This window comes from Artemia sp. Qi Xiang Cuo, chromosome 7, assembly GCF_049724085.1.
Source record: "Artemia sp. Qi Xiang Cuo chromosome 7, ASM4972408v1, whole genome shotgun sequence".
Classification (NCBI taxonomy): domain Eukaryota; kingdom Metazoa; phylum Arthropoda; class Branchiopoda; order Anostraca; family Artemiidae; genus Artemia; species Artemia sp. Qi Xiang Cuo.
Window position 1 is genome coordinate 46,513,841 of NC_142800.1, and position 14,949 is coordinate 46,528,789.

Genomic DNA, 14,949 nt, shown 5'->3' on the forward strand with positions numbered 1-14,949 from the left:
AAAGTAGAATTTTAGTAAATTTTGTGTTTTGGGGGAAGGGGGATTTTTAAAACCATTTCCCGTGATATAACGTGTCCTCTGAAGTCAATTCTGATGTTTTTAGCACTGTATCTTTTAGTACTTTAGAAATATTTTAAAAGCTTTTAAAGTAGAATTTTAGAAAATTTTTAGTTTGGGGGAAGGGTGATTTCAAAAACCTCTTCCCGTGATATAACTTGTCCTCTGAAGTCGATTCTGATGTTTTTAGCACTCTATGTATTAGTGCTTTAGAAATATTTAAAAAGCTTCTATAGTAGAATTTTTGAAAATTTTGAGTTTGGGGGAAGGGGGATTTCAAAAACATCTTCCCATGACATAAATTGTCCTCTAAAGTTTATTCTGATGTCTGTAGCGCTATCTGTTGAATCGATATAGAAACAAATAAAATAATTAAAAAGCTTCTACAGTAAAATTCTGACAAATTGGTAGTGTGGGGGGCGGGGTGAGGTCAAAAACATCTTCCCGTGATATAACGTGTCTTCTGAAGTCGAGTCTGCTGTGTTTAGCACTCTATGTTTTAGCGCTTTAGAACTATTTAAAAAGCTCCTAAAGTAGAATTTCTGAAAATTTTGAGTTTGGGGGGAAGGGGATTTTAAAAGCCTCTTCCCGTGACATAACGTTTCCTCTGAAGTCGATTCTGATGTTTTTAGCACTGTTTCTGTTAGCGCTTTAGAAATATGTAAAAAAGCTTCGAAAGTAAAATTTTGGACAATTTTGAGTTTGGGGGAAGGGGGATTTTAAAAACCTCTTCCAGTGATATAACGGGTCCTCTGAATTAGATTATGAAGTTTTTATCACTCTATGTTTTATATCTTTAGAAATATTTTAAAAACTACTAAAGTATAATTTTAGAAAATTTTGTTTTTGGGGTGAAGGGGGATTTTAAAAACCTCTTCTCGTGATATACCGTGTCCTCTGAAGTTGATTCTGATTTTTTGAGCACTGTATCTATTAGTGCTATAGAAATATTTTAAAAGCTTCTAAATTATAACTTTAGAAAATTTTTAGTTTTGGGTGAAGGGGAATTTCACAAACCTCGGTAAAAGAGCTCCCGTGTCCTCTGAAAGTGAGTCAGATGTATTTAGCTCTATATAATTGATATATTTATATACATATAAAAATATACTACAAAATACATTTATAAAATTGTTTGGGTGTGGGGGAGGCTTATTTCAAAAACATATTCCCCTGACAGAAATTGTCCTCTAAAGTGGATTCTGATGTCTGTAGCGCTCTATGTCGTAGCGCTTTAGAAATATTTAAAATATTTTAAAAGCTTCTAAAGTAGAATTTTGAAAAATTTTGAGTTTGGGGGGAGGGGGATTTCAAAAACCTCTTCCCGTGATATAACGTGTCCTCTGAAGTCAATTCTGATGTTTTTAGCACTGTATCTTTTAGTACTTTAGAAATATTTTAAAAGCTTCTAAAGTAGAATTTTAGAAAATTTTGAGTTTGGGGGAAGGGTGGTTTCAAAAACCTTTTCCCGTGATATAAGGTGTCCTCTGAAGTCAATTCTGATGTTTTTAGCACTCTATCTATTAGTACTTTAGAAATATTTTAAAAGCTTCTAAAGTAGAATTTTAGAAAATTTTAAGTTTGGGTGGAAGGGGAATTTCAAAAACATCTTCCCATGACATAATTTGTCCTCTAAAAAGGATTAGGTTATTTTTACTGGTCTCTCTTGTCAAATCCTTTCCTTAATTAATACAGTTTAAATGGTCTTATCAACAGAGTTGTTTGGCATGTGCCTGCTACCCTTAAGGGTAAGGATTTCTGATAAGGCAAGTGTGACATCACAACAAACCTGGTTTCATATACCATAAAGAAAGTCAGCATGGGTTGAAAATTAAATGGCTTAGGATTTAAATAGGATTTTGGAATATATTTTAATGAACAAGGTTAAAAGCAGAAGTTGTGTAAGGTAAAAGTTATTTATTTGTATTAGTTTAATTAATTATTAAAAGGTAGATACCAAAAACGATTAAGTATACTTTATGTAACATGAGATATAGGGGGGGGGATGAATGGGTGTAGGTAAGTAACAGTCAAGTCATATGCACTAATTTAGAAAATAACTACCTTCTAGACCGCTTCAATTTCCACACATACCTAATTTCCAAGATAGACAACAGCAACTAAAGTAGAATTTTACCTCTATTGCTCCTAACTTTGAGGTGAAAAACTGTTTTTATTCTTAAGAAAACAGTGAATTCAAATGCAGATATAGTTATTTTTCCACTAGTTATAGGCTAGAATTTTCAAAAAAGATTGAATAGGCCTAGGGTCTAATGATCCCAATTTTCAAATTAAATTAAAACATTTTTCTTAGGAAAAGGTGAGGCTGTACCCTAGGTCATATCTTATATAATTAGACAGTGATTTTCTTTTATATCTTGAGGGCCAATAAGAAGCTGCCCCCCCTCCCTAATGGTCTCATAGCCTATGGCCCTGGAGTAATTCATCAAAATCCAGTGAAATGGGTAAAATAGACATGTAGAATTATGGCAAAGGTGTGAAACTAAATAAAAAAAAAACTAATATAAAAGGTAGGCCCTAGGCCTAATGAAATCCTTACTTTATAATATGCAGCATATTAACATTAATCATATGGTAAATTTATGTATATTCACATAATTTAGCTAAGAAATAAGTGGATACATTATTTGATGCCATTTTTTAATGCTCTTTCCAAAGTCAATAACCATTTCTGGATCAAATTCCATTTTGAGCCTTTAATTAGGCCAAAAAGGTAATGTATTACCATGTGTGTAGTTTTTAGACTATGATGTGAAGTTTAAGACTAGTTAAAACTAATAAGATATAAAAATCAGCTTTTAAACAAGGCCTTAAAGAACTCTCTATGATTTTTCAGTGAAACATCTCTATGATGTAACAATATCCTATTATCAACAAAGAAAAAAAAAACAGAACAAAAAAAGAAAAAGAGAATGCACCATTACTACCCATGCAAAAATTTTATTTTCCTTGTTGTTTAAGGTGAGGACTGTAAGCTCTTATTCAGGATTTTTGACAATGGTGTGCTTTCTGTTCTGATTTGATGCCTCTTTCAAGGGGGTTTCAGGTTCTTTTTAAAAATTCCCGCAAATTTGTTTTCAAAATAACATTTACTATTAAGACTAGGCTAACATAAATAATAGTGACCATTCCTGAATCAGCTACAAAAGACAATTTTTTCTCCTAGATAGTTTTTTAGAAACACATTTTTAAAGTTTTAATGAATATGGGCTGTTTTGAGCCCCCTTTAGGTTCCCAAAATGAAACTTGGTCCAGAAGTAATTATTGAATTTGAAAAAGCATAAAAGAAGGTATCAAAATATATATTCACTTGCCTCATAGCTAAATTGTGTGGATATGTAGCCTATAAATTTACCAATCAGATTGTGATATTTCCTTCTATTACTATTTGCCTATTTAACTTCCTGTAAAAAGTATAATAGCCAAGGTCCATTGTGTTTTTTTCACAGTTAAAAAAGTTTAGAAGGATAGCATGTTAAAGCTGCAAACCAACATTAGAATATTGATAGCTACAGTGATGACAGTGGCCAAAATGGTTCTAAAATATTGACACTCCAGAAGACATAGGAGGAATTGTTAGATGTTTTCCAGAGGCATTGTTTAACCTACAAATATTTTTGGGTGCCTGTTTGACTGACCCCTCTTGCCTCCCAATAAAAATACTGTAATTATGCCCCTGGTAAAAGCCCAAGTCTTTTGTTGGTGAGAACTAAAGGTCTTAGCTAGAGCAGAAAGGTAAAATAAAGCTTGTATGTTGCAAATCCAGGGCTTCCAAGAGGGGCAGAAGAAGTTTTTTGTTCTGGGCCCAGTCAGGACTCTTGGACACCTTTAATTTGCAATTAACAATGATTGCATAACAAATAGTGAATCATTATTTGTTTCTTCTTTAAATAAAAGTTAGTTCATCCTCTCTTTTGAACCAAACACTATAGTACAAGAACTTTTGCTTCATTACTTAAAAAAAAAAAATCATATTTTCTTCAGTTTTAGTGTATCCCAGCCTCCTACCCCTAATGTGTGAATATTACACTTGTCTATATACAAAAGTTTGCTGATTTTATATTTTTTTTTTTTTATTATTATTTAAATTTGTACTATGAGCCAACTGTGGATGAGATAGCCCAAAATATAATACAAACCAACAAAACCAGAAAACTTTGGCCATCAGCCCATCATGCACATGCATAGCTTCTTCTCTACAGGGGGGGGAGGCAGCCAATTCTGTGATGAAGGGCTGGGCTGAAGTTATATTGGCAGTTCATAAAACCTTACATTGCCAGCAAGCTCTATCATACCTATGAAACCTTTATTAATAAGTAATCACCAAAAATCATAAACTCATCAATAAGCTTCAGCATTAATCAATCTTCTTTGATTAGAGCTAAATCTTTCAGAGGCATTATGATAATTGCTTCTTGTTTGACTTTTATTCTGTCATTCCAGCTGTTTATTTCCAGCTTTTTCAATCGTCTACCTTTTATCAACTGCTTTTTCATCCTTATCTAGTGTAAATCTGAAGTTCAATGAAATTATAATTTTGTTATTATTGTATTTTATTTATGGGCCTAAGAGGCAATTAAACTAGCAGCAATTCTGAAAACCTGTTTGATTCAGAAGAGAAGATAAAATGCACTGTAACCAAATAAAATGAATTTAATCTTGAAATTGTATTTAATAGAAATTTACCAATAAGGTGAAAAGTGACAAGACATAGTGTAAGTTAAGCTTTTCTTAAGAAAGGCTTAAATTGTAATTATGGGTTATGTAATGAAACCAGTTAAAAAAAAGGATTACCAGTGTACACTATTGAAATTCTGTTACCTCTATTCTAGGCAGATATGCAATGATTAGTTCAGGGGTGGAGGGGATTTCAAAAGAAAGTGTAAGAGTTATTGAAAATATAAGAAATTATATTTAATTATATATAATCATATAAAAGTACTTGTTTTTGGACAGTGGCTTGGCCTCCTGGATACAGAAATACTTTTTGAACAGGAAAAGAAGCAAGAAGTTTGACAATGCTCTACATTCCTTGATTTTGCATTGTTTTATTTTGTCAGTGGATCAGAAGTTGATGAATAGAGAATTTCCAGAATTGGAAGGCTCTTACTCTCACATACTTAATGTAAATTGAACCTCCTATTTAAGAACTAAATTAAGAATTACTTTGTTTGGGAATGCAAAATCATTAAACAAAGCACCAATGAAGCACATGTACAATACCTTTGGACACAGATATTCCTGTTTGCACAAAAAAATTTTATGCTTGGCTCAAAATGCTTTACAGCACTTGATTATGTATAATTCTATTTGCCAGAAAATTATACTCTATGATGAATACAAAAAATGTCAGAATCAGTAGGCTCTTTAGTCCTAAGTTATAGGATGTATGAAGATGATTAGTAGTCTCACCCTTTTTAGAGCAGTATTTGCAGCAAACAAACGTCTTCTTCATCAAATTTTGTCAATGCTGTTGTTATTAGATATGTATTTTAAGTCTTAAGTGTGTCATATATATGAATTTATTTAAGAAGGCTTATAACTGGCAACAGGGTGGATAAAACAGAAGAAGCACTGGCTAATTATATAAAAAAAAATCATGACAGATTGTTGTGTTTGTAGATTTCATGAGGGGTCAATGACCCCTTGTGTACATCCTTGACCGGATGTGAATGCAGGGAGTCTTATGAGAGGGAAGGTAAGATTTAGGAGGACATAACTGTGATTGAAAACACACAACAGGCAAATTATATTAAAATATAAGTTGTAATAGTAAAAAGCCCCAAAGTCAAGAGGTTTGATTTCTAGGGGGAGTGGTCTATGGATCTAAAGAACCTTCCCTAATTTATATCCCTGGCCTGAACTGTTACTCTTTCAATTGTTAATTTTTTTTTATATATATATATTACCTTAAATTGCAGCTTGGATCAATCTAAGGATTTTTCCTAGTGAAGCTCCAGAGTTGATTATTGAAGTTATTTTCATTGTTGTTTAGTGACCAGGTGCAATTGGATGATCAGTAGCATCCCAGTCGAGTTTAATCTCCCTTGAAGACCACTCAGCATCCAACCGTTGTTTAAAAATGTCGACAGATTCAGCAGTAACTGTGTATTCAGAGAGTTTATTCCAACCCTTGACAATTCTTGAGGAAAAAATTGAGTGTGGACTCTGGTTAGGGTAGAATGCTTAACAAGTTTCAGCCAATGACCTCTGGTTCTTGAATTAGGATCAACAATAGGAAATAATGCTGGCACAGTGTTGGCCTTCATTGACATGTATGTTACTTACTTACTTACTTATACTTGGATCAGGACACAAGCTATGTAGCTCTCCATGGAGACAGGATCTGGCAGACTGTTGAATTCCACAGGCTACAGTCTTGGGTTAAGGAGGCGATAATTTCAAGCCTGGAAGGGTCTCATCTGCAACCATGTCTCCAGAATAAGCCAATTGGCTCAAGGTCAGATTTGATGGTGTTAAGCCAAGTTTTGGCTTGTCCTCCATGTCATTTCCTCCAATCAGGTGCTGGTTTGCAGCATAGGATTTGATTTGTAAAAGTCTTGGATGGTCTTTGGCAAACATGGCCAAACCAGGACAGATGGCAGCATCAAATGATAGATGTGATGTCATACTTTGGGTCACATTGTTGGCGGATGACCATATTTGGGATTTGGTTGCTGTGTTCTAACCCCAATATGATCCTCAGGCATCTGTGTTCAAAAGTGTTGAGGGCGTGTGCCTTGGTGACTTTTAATGGCCATGTCCCCCAGTAAGACTGATCTGACTAGGGCATTATAAATACAGAATTTTGTTTTCCAGTGGATTTTCTTCCTTTTCCATAGTGGCTTCCACTGCTGTGCAAACACAGTGGAAGCTGATGCAATGCAGCATTGGATTTCTTTGCTGCATCTGCTGTTGATGTTAATTTATGATCTGAGATAATTGAATATATTGACAGCCTGAATCTGCCTTTGGTTAATAGAATGGTATCAACTCTTTTTCTCCCATATACAAGTTTTGGGAGTTTCAGCTGAGCTAGTCTTGCATGGTAAGGAATCTCACGCATCTTTTTTAAAATATTGGGGAGGCTAGAGACATTCCAAATTCAAGCTTGAGTTGAACTAGTCCCTTATACAGATTAAATAAATTAAAAAAACAAGTTTTTTTTCAACTGAAAGTAAGGAACAACATTAAAACCTAAAACAATCAGAAGTTATTACATATATGTGGGGGTCCGCCTGCTTGTCAATACTTCCCTCTTTATGCTAAAGTTTGAATTTTGTTCCAATTTTTTAAGAATGACCCCTGAATGACAAAGACCTTGATTAGAATAAATAGCTCTTTTGAATGTACTAAAAAAAGACTTTAGCGTAAAGAGCGAGGTATTGACGGTGGGGGGGGGTGAGAACCCCCTCATATATGTAAAAATTTCTGTTTGTTTTAAGTTCTAATGTTGCTCCTTGCTTTCAGTTGAAAAAACTTGTTTTTTTTTATTTAATTTCTGATCGTTTTTTAAATAATGCTGGGAAATCCGACGCTCCCATCGTGGAAAATTCCCTTCCCCCATAAAAAATTCTTCCATGGAAATATCCTCCTACGTAACCCCGACCGCTCTCACTGGAAAAAATGCCGCCTGAAAATGTCTTTATACTTCCCAATAACCAACACTATATCTAAACAATGGGCAAAGTTCATAACTTGCAGCCCCTCCCCTGGGAACGGGGGGGGGATTAAGTCTATCTCAAAATTTCGACTGGGTGACTTTGGGAAAAAATGAGTGTCAGAGGGGACTTAGTTGTAATTTTCATTAAGATTCTATGAGTTTTAGAGGGTGTTTTCCCATTGTTTTGAAAATAAGGCAAATTTTCTTGGGCTTGTAACTTTTGATGAGTATAACTAAACTTGATTAAACTTACATATATGAAATCAGCATAAAAATCTGATTCATTTCATGTATCTATTGGTATCAAAATTCCTTTTTTTAGAGTTTCAGTTACTATTGAGCTGGGTTGCTCTTTACCACCAACTTTTTGAAACCAAATGACTTTTGGGGATCCAGTGGAAAGGGGGTACACTTAATCATCTCCAGAATTGAACTATATGTGTACTCCTCAGGGCCAACCAGAAACTGTAGTTTGATAATTTTTCTGACTTAGACAGGCAATTCCCAATATTGATTTGGGCACAGTTTGCACTTGTATTTTTACTAAAATATTGCCAATATCACTGCTACCCAGTCTCAGTCTTGACCCTATTTTTACCGCCTTCATTTCCCCCACCCCCTCGTCATGTCTCTGCATGTTTGCTGTGTGTAACCAATTAAACACATATTTATGCTATTCTACTTATATTGGAGAAGCTCAAAAAGTTTCATAAAAACGTGATTTTGGCATTAAGGAGCAAAATCTAGCTCAAGATTGTGAGAAGTGTACAGACTTCAAAAAGTGTTAAAATGATGCTAGAAGTGCAATTTTGGCAACCTCACTATGGAGTAAAACGAATTTCACAATGATAGGAGAGCACTAGGGCCTGCCTTTTGGCATCAAGAGATAAGTGTAAAAGAGGTGAAGTTTACCAATTTAAGGAAAATATAATAAAGGACTTGTATTTTAGATTATTAGTTTGGTTAGGGCATTCAAGTACTGCAAGGATAAAAAATGATGTTAGAAGTGCAATTTTGGCAACCTCACTATGGAGTAAAACGAATTTCACAATGATAGGAGAGCACTAGGGCCTGCCTTTTGGCATCAAGAGATAAGTGTAAAAGAGGTGAAGTTTACCAATTTAAGGAAAATATAATAAAGGACTTGTATTTTAGATTATTAGTTTGGTTAGGGCATTCAAGTACTGCAAGGATTAAAAATTAAAGTACATTGAGCCAAATTGCACCCTAATAGATGCTATACCAAGGGACAAGGGTACTTGTCCCCCTAGCCCCATCACTTGGCTTTTTTTGGGACAATTGAGTTGATTTACAGGGAAATGACCTATGAAATTGATTAGTGAAGACCAGACAGTATACTAACAATAATGTTTTATTTGTTGTGGTATCATTTCTTGTTGGGGCACTATGAGCCCCTCTTCAACACCTTTTATTGACAATATAGCAAAAGCTGTATGAGCCTTGTAATTCCAACTAGAATAATCTTTGCTGTGTTTTGCTGGTTCTTAGTTATTTTCCTTTTTTGTTTTATTTTTTATGTTCATTTAATGGTCGTTGTTTGTTCTAGTTGGCTGAAATAAAAATATTAAATCGAGTCAAATAACGCCATCAAACAATTCTGTATTAAAGCTAATTACCGAAATACCTGACACTGATAGAGTTGCAACAATTAACCCAAAAGACTTGGCTGGTTAACAACCTCTATTACGTTTTTGAGCTTGGCTGTATAGTGTTTTCCCTCTGAGTGAGTCATTGCATTATCAGCCAAATTCGAATTGATATTTCTATATCTGCTGTGAATCTTGTCCCATAGGGTATAGACAAATTACTTACAAATCTTCCAAAGACCATGAATCAAAGTTTTCTGCCCCATGGTCATTAAAAAGAATCTCTCACTCAACTTATATGAAACCCCTGCTCAAAAAATTATTTACTTTCACTTGAGACTTAACAAGTCCCAGAGAAATAGAAAAAAGCAAAGATAATGTCTGTGTTTAGAAAAGGGAAGAGGGATCAAAGTCAGATCTCTTATGCTTTATTTGTATGCTGATCAAACTAGGCTAGGGTAGCCTAGTAGATTTGTCTCCCTCTTTGGCTGCGTTTGTAACTAGACCCTTTCAGTTTTTTCATATTATTCATATATACTGAATCATCTTTCTTTATTATGTATGCATTCTCTGAACATCTTATGATGGGATATTATTTATTGTTTTTGCATAGTCTATATTTGTGATAATAATATTAAAATTATTGCTCTGGTATGTTAAAAATATTGAACTGGTATTTTAAAGAATTGAAAGGGAACAGTCAATCTAGACCTGTCCCAGTTAAACGTAGGAACAGGGCCATATTTCATGATAAGGATAGACTTAAAGAGAGATGGGTAGAACATTTTGAAAACATGCTAAAATGGGATAGAACTAAGTTTGGAAGTGAACGAAGATTTGTTTTCTGAGGAAGACCTTATTTTAGTTCCTCCAGTGCCTCTGGAGGCACACAGGGCGTTGGTGAGTAGCCTTCAACCTACTCTCATGTGAGCTGCTGCATATATGTCTTCCCACTCTGGGATACAACTCGTCTGGAAGGCTCTTCTTTCATGTTCATATGTCCTACAGAGCAAGTTCTTTGGTCTTCCTCGGCGACAGGTGCCTTCCAGTTGCCAGGGGAGGAGCATTTTTGGAAGTTATGATCTGGCAGGCGGAGGATGTGTCCAAGGTATCGCCATCTACGGTGTCGCACAACGGTTGCGATATATGGATGGCCTGTGCAGGTACAGGCCTCGTCATTGCTGACACAGTCTCTCCAACTGATTCTAAGGATTTGGCTGACAGCTATTCTCAAAGCCGGTGAGGCGTTTCTCCTGTTCTGCGGTCAGCTTAAGACATTCCATAGCGTAACTCAGGACAGACAGTAACTGTGACGATACTAAGAGGATTACAAAATAATATTTATGTAGCACATAGCACCTGATACCACACTATCAGGTGCTGATAATGTGGTTAGTGAGTTTTTTTTTTAATATGGTGGTTGTGAAGTCAGAGACAAGTGCCTGATGAATATGATCTTCGAAAAAGAGGAGATACCTGGCAATTTTAGAAAACTAATTAAACACCTCTGAAAGAAAAGTGACAAGAGTGAGTTTGGTAATTATTGAGGTATTAGTTTGATTTCTGTAGAAAGAAATTTTTGTGTATGATAATACTGTTACACTTAGAGATGCTGTATATACAGTCTTAAGAGAAGCACAGTATGGTTTTAGGAAGGGGAGATGATGCATTGACCTAGTCTTCACTCTTAGATTAATAATTGATAAGTGCCTGAATCATCAAACATCTTTAGTCCCCAGTTTTATTGATTATGAGCAAGTGTTTGATTCAACTGATAGAAGAGCTTTAACAAAGTTCTTATTCTTGAATGGTATACCAAACAAATACATTAAAGCGATTAGTGCTATATACGAGAATACAATTGCTGCTGTTAAGATAGGAAATGATGTTAGTCCATTGTTTTGTATTCAATGAGGATTTAGGCAGGGTTGTGTTCTTTGCCCATTTATGTTGATCGTTTTGATGGACTTTGTGCTAAGAGCACAGCAAAGACTATAGGAGAACATGGAATCAAATGGGGGAGTAAAACTCCCCTGGACTTAGATTATGCTGATGATTTGAGCATCCTAGATGAAAATGTTAGCAAAATGATTGAATATTTGGAGGTTTTGAGATTAAGAGTACAAGAATAGATTTGAAAATTCATTTTAAGAAGACTAAGTTGCTAAGACTGGGAATAGTTGAAGGTAAAGAGGCTATTTTGGGTAACGAGAAGATTGGTCAAGCTGACAGCTCCAATCACCTAGTCTCAGGTAACTGACCATTACCACCATCTTTACTAACTATTGTTAGAAAAGATGATGGTTGCAGTGAAGATATTACAAGTAGAATAGCCAAGGCCCTGGGTGTATTTTGACAGCTGAAGAAAGTATGGAAGATTAGGAAGATAAGTATGCAAACCAAGATTGGAAAATTGGAAGCTGCACTGACGACAGTGGTCAAATATGGTCTTGAAGCGCGGGAGGTCCAAAAGACAGTGAAGAATTTGTTTGATATTTGCCTGAAAAATTGTTTACAGATTGTTTTGCGTACCCAACTGACTGACCATATTTCAAACAGTAAGTTGTACAAAAAAAAATTGGTTCAGTCCCACTTTCAAGAGAAAGGTAGAGATGCTAGAACATATTTTGCAGATAAAGGATGACAAATTACCTAAGATCATTCTTGTCAGCCAACCATCAAGGGTCCCTAGTGGGGTGTAAGAATTTGGTAAAGAATAATTTAAGAGAAATTGGAACTTCTTGGGAGGATGTAAAGAGGGGGGTGGCTTGAAATAAATTGAGATAAATAACGTGCGTCTGTAGCTGTTTTGGTTTTAGGCAGCTTGGTGCAGCAGTGAGTTGTTGTTAGTAGTAGTAGTATATTCAATCTTCAAATTCACATGCACATCTTTAGGACATTATGCTATGAACATATTTCTTTGGACAATTGGGATAATTTCCAGGTATATATCACTAAAGATTGATTGAAGATTGAGGAGTTGATTAGGTTAAACTAACAACGCTAATGCTTTCTTCAAGATTCAATAAACTTCGTTAAAGAGTTTTGGCATTATGTTCCAACAGATTATCCTATAGAAAGGTTGCACTGATAGAACTACTGTAACTGCCCCCATATCATTGGCTGGCTAACCTTTTCAATTTTTGTTTTGGCTCGACATTACTGACCCTCTTCGCCTACTTGAAAGACCTCACCAAAAACTCAAATTCAAATTCCTATTGGCCTACCTACTATCCTGACACTTCAACCTTCCTTTAATTTTTTGGCACTTCCTGATTATTATGAAATTATCTAGCTTTTCTTCTTTTTTTTTTACAATTGCCCTTTCCCTTCCCAGGGAAGGAAATTCCTTTAAGACTTTTTTTGTGTGTGTGTGTGTGTGATATACCCTCTGCAAACACTCTTTCATCAGCAGTTGTCACCAGTAAAAAAAAAAAAAAAAAAAAAAAAAAAAAAAAAAAAAACTGTTTGTATGCGCTTCCATTTAGTTTTGTAGGCCACCATATCGGCATAGGTGTTAAAATAAATAATTGTTTATTTTTTATTGTTTATTGTTCGTTTATTGTAGCGACAATGGACGGCTGCATTGCTGCCGTCGACGTTTGTTTTACCGAGTTTATTTTTGTTTTTTTTTACCGCCCAATGTGTACGTCGTTATACTATCCTACGCGCGTCCAAGAAACGCTCGGTAAAAAACGCCAAGTGTGTCTTGGGACCTAAGAAATCTATTCTCAGAGCGAAGACAGTGTTATTTGTTTCTTGTTTATAGTATTTCTCAAGGTAGAAAAAAGAACTTTTATTTGTTTTCTGGGAAACTACTGTAAGTTTTTTGATTCTAGAGGGATTTTCTGCTCCTTTTTAAGGTCCGAGCTATATAAAAGCTTTAGAAATCCTATTTTTTGGCGTTACCAAATTATAAAAAGAAACGTTGATGGGTATTAGCGATGCTCTAAAATATCATAAAACAAGTTCAAGCCAAATGGTGTTGCTGTGCAAGGAGAGCATAATACAAGTGTATATATGTTTAGTCAACAGCTGAAACAACTGGGCTCTATTAGAACTGAATTCGCGAATCTGTAGAACAATACCGAGTTTGAGCTATATCAGCAATTTGAATATGTTAAAAAAATGGACCTGTTATGCTTCAATCCTGAAACATACAGGAATTTTTCTTTTGCCAATTATTTCAGTGAAGTCAAATTAGTCAAAAACTGACTAATCAGACTCAAGCTATCTTTAAATTAGCATTAGGGCTGTTGTGACAACAGTGCCATCTAATTATATTACGCACTGTAATTCTAAAGCATTGAAAGGGTTAAAAACAGCAATTAAAATGTATATTGGCAACAGGTAGGCTATTTAGTTTTTTTTTTGGAGCTGGAAGTCATGAAATAATAATTTCAGATGTCGAAAATTGGTACAACTATAAGGAGATTCTTGCCTTCAACAAAAAATATCAGCTGCTTTAGCACACAAGTAAGTACTCTAACTATTTATACTTCAGTTATTATTTAGGTATAGCAATTTGCTAGGATTATGTGTTAAGCACTAGAACTTTAACATCGTCTAGAAGCTAACAGTCATCAGGTTTTGCTTGGGCACAACAGTCTAAACCTTGGAAAAAGGTGGGGAGGACTATCCAAATTTATTTTGAAGAACAAAAGTTTATTTTCAGAGCACAAGTCTTAAATTCTTCTCTAGAGAGGAGGGGCTCTCCCAAAAAATATTATGGTAGGAATCCCTCCTAAAACACCCTATCTTGTGTGCAGGTATGATGTCTGGTGACATTAACCATCTCAATGCATGTTCACATTCCCAAATTTTTTGAACATCATGATTTTGAAATTCACGGAATTCACTTTTCGCTAATATTTTGAAAGTAATTTTGCCTTTGATTCCGTGTTTTCGTATGTGAAAAGTCCAAATGCGAAAATGAAAAGTTAAGAAAAACACGATGAAACAAATCCAGAAAAACTTAGGATTTTTCATAAAAGCACACTTCTTCCATGGAATAATGATTCCTGGGTAATTTGTTTCTTATGCATTACTGTCACTCTAATTATGAAGAGACATCCGCAAATCATCATTCTTATTTTTGTTTCTGCTCCAGTTTGTTTGCAAAACTTCTGCTCCTTTTATTTTTACCTTCAGATAAGTGTCATCGGCTGTATTTTATGGTTTTCTATTCTCCAAGGTTGTCTGAAACTGAGTTTTTGGTCCAAAGTGGTCCCCAGAGAAGTTTCTGTTTTGATTGATATTAGATTTTCAAGTACCTATATTTGGCCCTCTGAACTTGTGGCAGCTCTGAAACCATCATTGCTACTTTTGTTTTAGGGTTCATTTAGTCATTAATAGTATTTCTGGTTAATTAACATTCAATAGTGGTGGGAAAAGCAAGTAAAAGAATAATAATGAAGATCAAGATTCTCATTTGGAAATGAATTTGTGTTCTGTATTTTTGTTCTAAGGGACCCGCTCCTCAGTGCTGTTCTGAAGAAATTCCCCCTTAAAAAAAAACCTTAAAAGAGGAGATTAGGGTTGCAATTTTTTCAAATGTGATCCTTCCCAATCTTCAACTCCCCCAAGGGCCAGGCCTGTATACAC

The 14,949-nt window shown here is 35.0% G+C and overlaps 1 protein-coding gene across 2 annotated transcripts in view; it reads left to right on the forward strand.

Annotated features, from left to right (window-relative positions):
• The window catches only part of mRpS10 (mitochondrial ribosomal protein S10), a 38,955-nt gene that overhangs the window by 6,924 nt on the left and 17,082 nt on the right, over nt 1-14,949 (forward strand). For both annotated transcript variants that reach the window (XM_089091565.1, XM_089091566.1), the window contains exon 2: nt 13,750-13,821. In XM_089091565.1, the coding sequence (XP_088947691.1) occupies nt 13,750-13,821 (72 nt within the window). The remainder of the gene's footprint in view (nt 1-13,749; nt 13,822-14,949) is intronic.